At 44.1% G+C, this 9399-nt stretch overlaps 2 protein-coding genes across 2 annotated transcripts in view; both read right to left on the reverse strand.

Annotated features, from left to right (window-relative positions):
- LOC101786132 (dynamin-related protein 1E) overlaps positions 1-494 on the reverse strand; it is a gene marked incomplete in the record, with an annotated part of 7731 nt that extends 7237 nt beyond the window's left edge. Inside the window, 1 exon segment of the mRNA XM_012843412.2 lies at positions 181-494. Coding sequence (XP_012698866.1) covers positions 181-318 — 138 coding nt within the window.
- Positions 495-754: 260 nt separating this feature from the next.
- Positions 755-5156, reverse strand: LOC101784914 (NEDD8-conjugating enzyme Ubc12). The gene is made up of 6 exons (XM_004956217.3): positions 4999-5156; positions 3298-3410; positions 2353-2461; positions 1976-2054; positions 1745-1861; positions 755-1216 (listed from the first exon to the last, which is right to left on the reverse strand). The coding sequence occupies exons 2-6, from the start codon at positions 3404-3406 to the stop codon at positions 1079-1081; spliced, it is 552 nt and encodes a 183-aa protein (XP_004956274.1). The 5' UTR covers positions 3407-3410; positions 4999-5156; the 3' UTR covers positions 755-1078.
- Between the last annotated feature and the right edge of the window lie 4243 nt (positions 5157-9399).

The following is a 9399-nucleotide window of genomic DNA, read 5'->3' on the forward strand; positions in this document are numbered from 1 at the left end:
AATTATTACTGATGAATCAGTAAGTAATTGGGTAGTATCACAATAAAAATAAACGGAAACATGCAAATAATGGTTAGTAATGAGACGAAATAAATACTATAGCAAGCATGCTGCGCTCAAAAGGAAGCGATCGGGGAAATGAGGGGAAGAGGATCGGAGAGAAATTAAGAAGAGCTGCACCTGGCCTCCGACGACGGCGATCGTTGGGAGCGACTCCCAGAGGGTGGGCAGGTCGCCTCCTCCCCCGTGGTCTCCGAGGGCCGTGCAGGCTCGCTGGATGCGGTTCATCAGCCCGATCAGGCCCTCCATGGACGCCATGATCTTCTTCTTCTCGAGTTGCTTCTGAAATTCACCTGCTTTCCAGTATGGATGGTACTGCTCCGCTGCTTTTTCGTGGGCAAGAGGAGCAAGGACGACTGACTGGAAGAAGAAGGTTCGAAGAAGAGTCGGCCGGGAAGAAAGAAAACCTCCCAGCGAAGGAAGCGAAGGAGAGGCCGACGACGACCCTCCAGAGGGATGATAACACGGCGGCGCTTTGAATTCCACGGGCGAGCTGGGCAACTTTTTGTCTGCTAGGCCAGCCCAGCCCAGCCCGGACTGGCCCATATTGTTCCTTTTCTTCTCCACAACGTTCACCTTCACAGCAGCAGCAGCATCCCTTTTGGTTTTAGTTCCCCGACCAGCGTTACAGTTACACCATTTAATTGAGGGAATTGCTAACAAATACCGCCTGAAACTGTTTTGCTTGTCGAGGAAAGAAAACAATTTTCTTATAAATTCATTTCCCATTCATCATTTAGGATTTATCAAATTATACAGTTCATTCAGATACATATCCTTGTCATCTGTACCACCACCTCATCACCAAATTTAATTTACGGGTGTTAAACACATTCACAAGGAAGGACGGGCAAACAGGCACATCACGCCATGGGCGATTTCAATTTTGCTTCCAGAAGCACTTCCCGCGCACTGAGAACCACACAAATCAGCAAAGCTGGGCGCGCTGGTGCTAATACAAGGAGCCCAGATGGCTTAAGGCGGCACTAGATATCGTTTCGCAGCCAGCACCATCAAGTCAAGCGCATCTTGGGAAATAGTGTTGGCCCACGTAGCCTCCAGCCATCGCTCTTTTAACATTTGCCTCAAACATCTTTGGGTTGTCACGAAGGACAACCGCAGCTTCGTGGTTCAACGGATCCTCATCGTTTGGTTGCTACACATAACAATGTAAACATTAGATAACCCGCAAAAAATGAAGCGTAAATATTGATAAAGTTTTTTTTCCCTTGGGATGTTTTTCCAATGTAACCATGGTATCTCCAAGATGACATCCTCAAAAAATGGTTAAGAACCAAAACTTATGATTTTAACTGTCACGAATACAAGCTCCGTCTACTTTTGCTAGTATGTTGACAATACAACAGACTGGTCAATGACAATAAAACATGGGATGCAAACGAGTAAATAGCAAAATATATCCATTATAATAGCTACAAGCAACTGTCCCTTTAACTCCCTTAGAATAGTTAGGGGTTAAATTCAGTTTTACTAGTACTGTAGTATACATACTGGAGAATTTATGGATTACTTAGGTCTTGCTCAGGATCAATATTCGAATGGTGACTGTGCATGCACAATAGAAAAAGAAACAGTGCATGCACGATTGCAAACAGTACTTTTCATCTTCCTGTTTTCCAAATATATTATTTGAATTAATGATGAATCAAGATAGCTGAAATACCGTAAAAAGAAGATTCAGGCCATAAATAACAGTGTTGATGTTAAGAACAGGCTTCCAATCTTCACGCAGAATGTTCAGACATACATTGCCTTCCAAATCAATATTTGGATGGTACACCTGAACGCATGTTATATAACAACAAAGAGATTAATAGATTAATCGGAAATGGAATTCACTAATTCAGTGGATAAAGAGAAAGGAACCATGGATGTACAGGATACTGTCTTATACCTTGGTCTTGCACTTGACCTTCGGAGGTTCATGAGGATAAGATGGGGACACTTGAAAGGTGAAAACGAAAGTGCCTCCCCTAAAAAAAGGCAGTAAAAAGACAATCAAATTGGGAAAGGTTCAGCAAATTGACAAAGCTGGCAGCAAAGATACTACCCAACAAACATAATGAGGAAAAGATGCTCAGAAAATGATAAAAAAAGTGAACTCATTAACTTAGGTAGTGGTCAGCATAGCAGTGACTTTTAAACTATTTTCAGGTACACTGAATTGAGAACCTCTCCTCTAGAGCCATAAAATAACTACAGTTACAATTGGAACAGATTCTCTTAACTTGATTATGCAGCAGAGCAACTACCCTAAAGATAGTCACTTACATGTAATATCCTTCATCAGGTCGGATGATGATCTCAAAATTCATTAGATCATCCTTGCCATTGGGAAAAGAAATCGATGTCGTCTTTGGTAGGTTGAGCTCACTAATATCTGCAAGGCTCAGATAGAACTAACCACATAAATAAATCATCAAGGGACATCCAATTGGGACCCACAGGAAACCCTGAAATTAGTCAGTAACATCAATAAGCTGATTACTGGCACCTCGTTTAAGAATTCATGCATCACATGCTATTTTACATTAGGATCCAAAGGTGAGGCGTGCCGGGAGCCATCAATAGCTGACAGTTGCTCTAAAGAAAGCGTGCTCCATCGTTATTTTTTTTTTAAACAAAAAGATCACTGGGACTAAGGGTATGCTTGCAGCAGCCAGCAGCTACTCGAGGTGACACTTTAGTGGAGGATGTGGAACTTTTGGCGGCAGTGTGAGATGGGGACCGAGGAGAGTTGGTGGTGGCAGGGGGACAGGCAGCAGTGCAGGTCTCACCAGATTGTTTAGCGTCATCTCACAGGCAGCGTCAAGGAGAGAGTGTGGCAATGGAGTTGGAATGGCAGTGAAGTATGGGACCAAGTTTAAGTATGGAAGAGAAGAGAGCATGGGAGGTGGAAAGAACCGAAGGAGTTGATAGGAGAGGATCTAAGAAAAATTTGTAAGCGTCTAAAAGGCATATGCACTACATTCAAACTATAGTAGGGAAGAGGATACGGAAATTGTAAATGTCTACCCTTACTAGTAAGAAGTAACTCCTTAAATGCTACCTTGTTTTATGTGGGCCTTAAATATTGGAACAAGCAGCGGCAAACAGTTCACTTATGAAACAGATAGAGTATCTTTTCAGTTAGTTCGGGTTATATAAATAAATGATGTGCTCAAAAAAAAAGAGAACAGATTGGTAGAAGAAAGATTTGCCTATAATTTAACAAACCTTTATGGAGGCGGAGCTCCCCAGCAGACTGCTTCTTAACAGGGGCCTTTCCAGCAGCACTTGCCGCCTCTTCTTTCTTTTGACCCTTTATTTTGAAAAGATTAATCATCTTTCTGTACAGAAAAAGGAAAGAACCACAGTTAGAGATCAGAGACCGGTATGTGGAACTTCCAGATTTTCCAGTCAGTGGAGAAAATGTGCCCTGAGGACAAACCAATTCCACATCTGCATCTCTATGATGTAGTTTATTTTGTGCTATATCGACTAAATCTGCTCCACACCATCCTCTTAGACAAAAATTCTTCTTGGAGCATGTAAACCATGATCAAAACGTGGGGGACAAAAACAAAGATTAAACGCTGAGTAGCAAAACAAATTCACTGCTCAGGTTGACATGATATGATGAGAAAGGAAGGTCCAAAACTTGGATTTATTTATTTGCATAAGCAGCACACTGTAATTATTCACAGATTAGCGAAATTCAGCTAGCAACTATTACCCAAAGTGATCAAGGTGGCCTGACAAACTGTGGCACCTGCAGAGAACCTGGGCACCTAGTTGTCTATACATTTTCCAAGGTGTTTTTTCCTTTTAAGCGCAGCGAGCAATTATGGTTGATTTGGTAGTGAATTGCAACAGGCAATTAAGACAGGAGATCAAATGCACAACAAAGAATAGGAGGAAACATGAACTGGAACAAAAGCCTCTACTAAGCAAGCGTAGCAGTATAACTGTAAAGGTATTATGCAGCAGACATATAGAGGAACATTAGTTACATACCAAACAGGAAAGCTAGCATGTTAAGTCAACGCGAGGATGATAAAGTGTTGAGATAAGTTGACAACTTGTGCTTTTGTGAACTTTCTACATTGATCTAAATTTTCATCCATGATGCCATTGCCAAAATCATGTTCTTGTTTGCAATCACATGTAAATGGCTGAAATGTAGCTCTGCGACGTTTTTTTCCATAAGGGGAGTAGGTTAACCGTGAGATTTTTTTAGCTAAGGTACTGTTCTGGGATCCCTCGAATGTGTAGCAAATTTGCTTAGAGGCAATAAGTTAGAACCATCCATATATATCTAAAGCTGTCCTAAAATGCAAAATCTGAAGGGAACTGGAATATAACTACATTAACTGAGACTGCCACGTGTAACGCATAAAAGTTTGCTGAAGAAATTAGTTGCAGTAGCATATTACAAACCACCAATAAATGCATTTTGTTTAGCTGAACTTACTATAGTACAACATTATTCAGCAGAGACGACAAACTCTTACGGCTCACCTAACAGAACAACATGCCAAAACTCACAAGCATGCAAAGAAAAAGGAGCGCTGGTCTTGGTTTGCAAACACTTGTTGATCTTAAGGCCTAAAAACAAACATGAAACTTGAACCCAAAAGAAAGAACCTAAGCATCCGGCCAATTTCGCGAGGTGAGGTCACGTAAGGGGTCAAAATTATTGGCACCGATGGGTAAACTAAGCATCCACGGAGGGGTAAATCAACACATGGCAAGCACCCGGGGCGGATCCAGTACAGGACATGGGTGTACACATGCACACCTGATAATTTTTGCAAAAAAATCGAAGTTTAGCAGGTAAATACATGGTCAGATCCGAATACAGATAGCATAAATCACGGTTTTGGGTGTTTGATTTCGCACAGGAGGAGGGGAAGGGATGGGAATATGCAGGCATACCAGTCGGATGCTCGTCGCCGACGAATCGCGCCTTACGAAGACCCTGCCAGAGTGGCCGCTATTACTGTCGTCGCCGCTAGGAAAGAAAGGCCGGGGTGGAGCGGAGGAAGGAAAGCAGAGGAGGGAAAGAAAGAGGAGCACGCACTCGGGGCCATCCGGCCGAGGGCCGTAAGCAGTGGGGTTTTTTTCCTTTTTTAAAAAAAAATTGTGTTTTTCGTCCCTCGAACATGACGAGAGTGTGACCACATATTTCATCGGATGCAAATTAACCCTAGCTAATTATTTAACGATTGCTTAGTGTCTGTAACATCAGTTTATGCCATCTAATATTGAGCCCGTCGCTAATCGGTTCCGTTAATTTTTCCAATAAAATTTTTATTGGGTTAGCTAATTTAGAGGATTTAATAATTCATATGTGGTTTAAATCTTCGACATAGCATATGTTATAAGCACTACTTATATTCTCCTCCTACTCCACCCGCTCTGCCTCTTTCTCTCTGTCCGCCTGCCCCTGCCTCCTCTTCTGCTGCCACCCGCCCCAACCTTCCCCACCATCCATCCTTGCCTCCTCTACTATTGCTGCAGGACAACATCCCCATATCATCCGTAGCCTAGCGTCCCTGCCTCCAATGCCACCGCGAGCCGGAGTCCCCACGTGTTGCCGTCGTGGCATGATGTCCCAGCTCACCTAGAGCGCCACCTACCCCGGGCAAGGTGGTACCTTCCCCCTAGCACCTAGGTGAGCGTGAAATAGCGCCTTGTTGAACACGGTATAAACTACCATTATATGGCACTAAAGCATTGTTAATCCTAGGTGGTATGATAAATACACCGATTTAATTAGTTAAGAGTTTGATTTGTATCAGATGAAATACGAAGGATGAATGTCATGATTTGTATAAAAAAATACATTCTTTCCTTTATTTTTCCATAGGAAAAAAGTCCATTTTGACCATCGAACTATAGCCTCGGTTTGGTTTCAGCCATCGAACTTGAAAACTAGAAATCTTTAACCACCTAACTGTATAAACCATGTATAAATAGCCATCACACCCTGTTTTGACTCGTTTGAAGTGGTTTTGATTGCCACGATGGATTGACCGGCCATGTCACCATGCTGACTCAGCAAGCCCAAACGTCATGTCAGGCTCTTCCCTCCCCTTGACGCTCTATCATCGAGAAGGAGCGGTGCGACGAGGCCGACGGCGTGCAGCTTGCCCTACTCGGCGCAACAGTGGCAGGTCCACACGAGGACTGTAGCTGCCAACGTTGCCCCCACCAACACCAAGCCCTCACCAAACCTCTCGTCCTCGTTTCGCCTCCTCCACCCAAATTCCCAAATTGCTGCCTCCGATCCGCCGCAGCTGTTGTCCCATCCAAAATGGTCTCCACTCCTTCCTACCATCACCTTCTCGCTGCCCTTCACGCCAGTGAAAGTGCATCTAGGCCCCTAAGTGGGTTTTAGTGAATTGAATGACAAAATGATTAAAAGACTAACTTGTTTGCTTAAGATTGTGAGCAGAGTTTTATTCTCATATTTATGACGTGATATTGTCTCATAAGTTAAATATGTATTATATGGCTCACAATAAAGAAAAGCAAGCAAGTATGTGATCCCGTGATGAAATGTATGATCAATGACAAATAAGGGGGAAGTAAAACTTGGGGATATGCTTTATGGTTGTTCTATAAGTCTCCAAATCATGTGATAGCTTGATTGACAAGTAAAGGGATCATTAAGAAAATAATAGTAATATTCACAAATAGTAATTGCAAGACTTCATGTACATATGATAAAAAGACATGAGCTTATGTGTTACATATTGATCTTGTTATTGGAAGCTTGCAATTCATGAGAGATTCTTTATCAATCAAGAATAAGAATTTGAAGAGAATTTCAAATGGGATTTTATTGTTGATGTCAAAGCGAAGCTAAACTCAAAGTGGGAAGAATAGGTGAAGAAATAAAGCGAGATATAGAGCGAGGGACTAAGCAAGTTTTGGACAAGTGACGGCTTGGACTATGTGCGTTTTGCTAAGGTGAAGTGGTTAGTATCCGGGAGGTTTCGAAGTATCATATCTAGGCCTTACCAAGGGAAGCAATGCAATGCATCTAATCTAGTATGATTGGTAAAATAGAGTGACTTAAGGATTCAAGTATATCTTATCATGAATAAGGGAAAATCTTAAGTCACTAGCTCAATGGATGTGCTCAAGATGATAGCTATGTTGAGAGCTCTCAAATGACTATTGTTCAACAAGTGGATGATATAGTGTTTATATTTATTTTTGAGTATAGGTATGACATACTATCAAGAGAAATGCAACATTAGCTAATTGACAATACCAAAAGTGCTCCTAGTTGACCTTTGTGAGATTGGTCTTGAGAAAATCCTTAAGTGAGCTTATTGTCCCAGCTCAACTAACAATAGTTATTTCAACCAGTAGGTGAATTGAAGGTGAGTGTTTGAGAGTTTGGGGGCTAACTCAGCCAAACCGGTTTAACTGGTTTGGCATACCGGTCTAGGGTTCAATGAGCTAACGGCTAACTCAGCCAAATCGGTTCTGGTCTGATCGGTCCAAGGGCAACGGCTAGTTTTTCAAACTAGACCGGTCTGATCGGTCTAGCAACCGGTCTGACTGGTTTGATCTGCCACAATGGTTAGTTTCTGGTTTGTGGGGTTATATATACTCCTTGACCCCTCTTTGGTGGTCTAGTTACACACGACTTGGACACCATCCAGTGACCAGAAAAGCTCTCCCGAACCTCTCTTTGTGAGTCTTGAGTGATTCTTGAGAAATCTTTAAGTTGGGTTGAGAGAGTGATCTTGTGTGAACATTAGTGAGTTGAAAAGAGCAATCCATAACTTGAGCACTTGTGGTTCACGTCGAGAAAGCCTTTGAAGCATTTGTTACTCTTAGAGGTGTGCCTCCTAAATGGCTAGGCGTCGCCGGCTAGCTCCCAAGGTGTGGTGAGCAGCGGCAAGTTTGTGAGGGCTCCGATCTTGCCTTCACAAGGAAAAAGATCAACTAGTGGGGACAAGGAAAGTGGTTGAAATAAACCCGACTTGTTGGAAGGGAGTTGAAATAGACTCGTATTCCAATAGGCTTCTCAACAGAGACGTAGGATTCATTGCGGTGAATCTAAACGTCGGATAAACAAATCCTTGTATCTTCATTTTGGTTTGCTTCACTTGTTGATTTTTAGCAATTTACTTGTGCTTTCTCTTCGATCTACTTGGGTGTGCTTGTCTTGTGTGCAGGAACTTTTTTTCTCTATTGGAAATCATCTACAGAAGCCACTCTCCAAGTTTGGTTGGTGCTACAAGTCTAGGAGGGACTCAAGCAGCATTTGTGTGTCACCTTGCCTAGACCGGTCTGGTGAACCGGTCTAACCGATTTGGCCTAGGCAGTGTTGCTGAGTGGGTTGAAGTTTTATAAATTGATCATCTCACCTATTCAACCCCCCTTTAGGCGACATCTTGGTCCTTTCAGCCGGCCACTCGTCAAGATCTCGTTGCCACCTCTCCATCGAGCTTGCCCAGGTGCACACCGTCTCCAAGCACCTCAGCTCCCTCCCAGCTCCCGCGGCGGCGGCGGCGGCCAGAGTTGATCTCGCATCAGGGTAATTGACCGTTCGCAGGTGGCCGCTTAGCTAGCTAGACCCGCCACAAGCCTGCAAGCAGCAACGCATTTGCAACGACGAGTAACAATGGCACAACGTCGCTTCAGATTGTTGGGCAAGTCGATCTCCGGGATGGCTTGGTGCATCGATTCCACCTTTTAAAGTTTTTTCACGGGGTGCTCTAGTCTTGTGGCAAAGACTACTTGACGGGACTCCCTGCATTCTTCGCCTCTGATGCATCTCTGCTGACTGAAGAATGAACTCTGATCCTGCAAGTGCACGGCTGGAATAACAGAGAGTTGGGTCGCAACACAAGAATAGGAGTGTCATATGCCTTCCTCGCCACTTGCAGCCCGCACTCAACACTCCACCGTCGCCTTCTCGCCACCCATCAGGAGCTCCGCCGCCGCCTCTCCACGGAGCTCGCCCAAGTGCGCCCAACCTTCAAGCGCCTCAGCTTCCTCCCGGCTCCCGCCTCCTCCTTATTTTAGCAAATCATTTTACATCGCGGATCCAACGGGTGTAAAGAGCGGTGCCGACGACGCATCGACGGTGGGGTGGCACTACAATGCCGCGGCCGGAAGCAAGCCGGCTATGATGGTGGTGGTAGAAAGCAGCAGCAGTGCAACAACCTAGGGCTGTAGAACCAGGTGAAGGTGCTGCAGGACGAGCTGGAAGACCTAGCGGACGACAGCCCCCGACGTGCTCCTGGACTACCCGCCACCGACGAGTCTGGTAAGGTTGGAGAACGACAATTCGCCGGTGAGCAAGAGGGT

The sequence above is a fragment of the Setaria italica genome, chromosome II (assembly GCF_000263155.2).
Source record: "Setaria italica strain Yugu1 chromosome II, Setaria_italica_v2.0, whole genome shotgun sequence".
NCBI lineage: Eukaryota > Viridiplantae > Streptophyta > Magnoliopsida > Poales > Poaceae > Setaria > Setaria italica.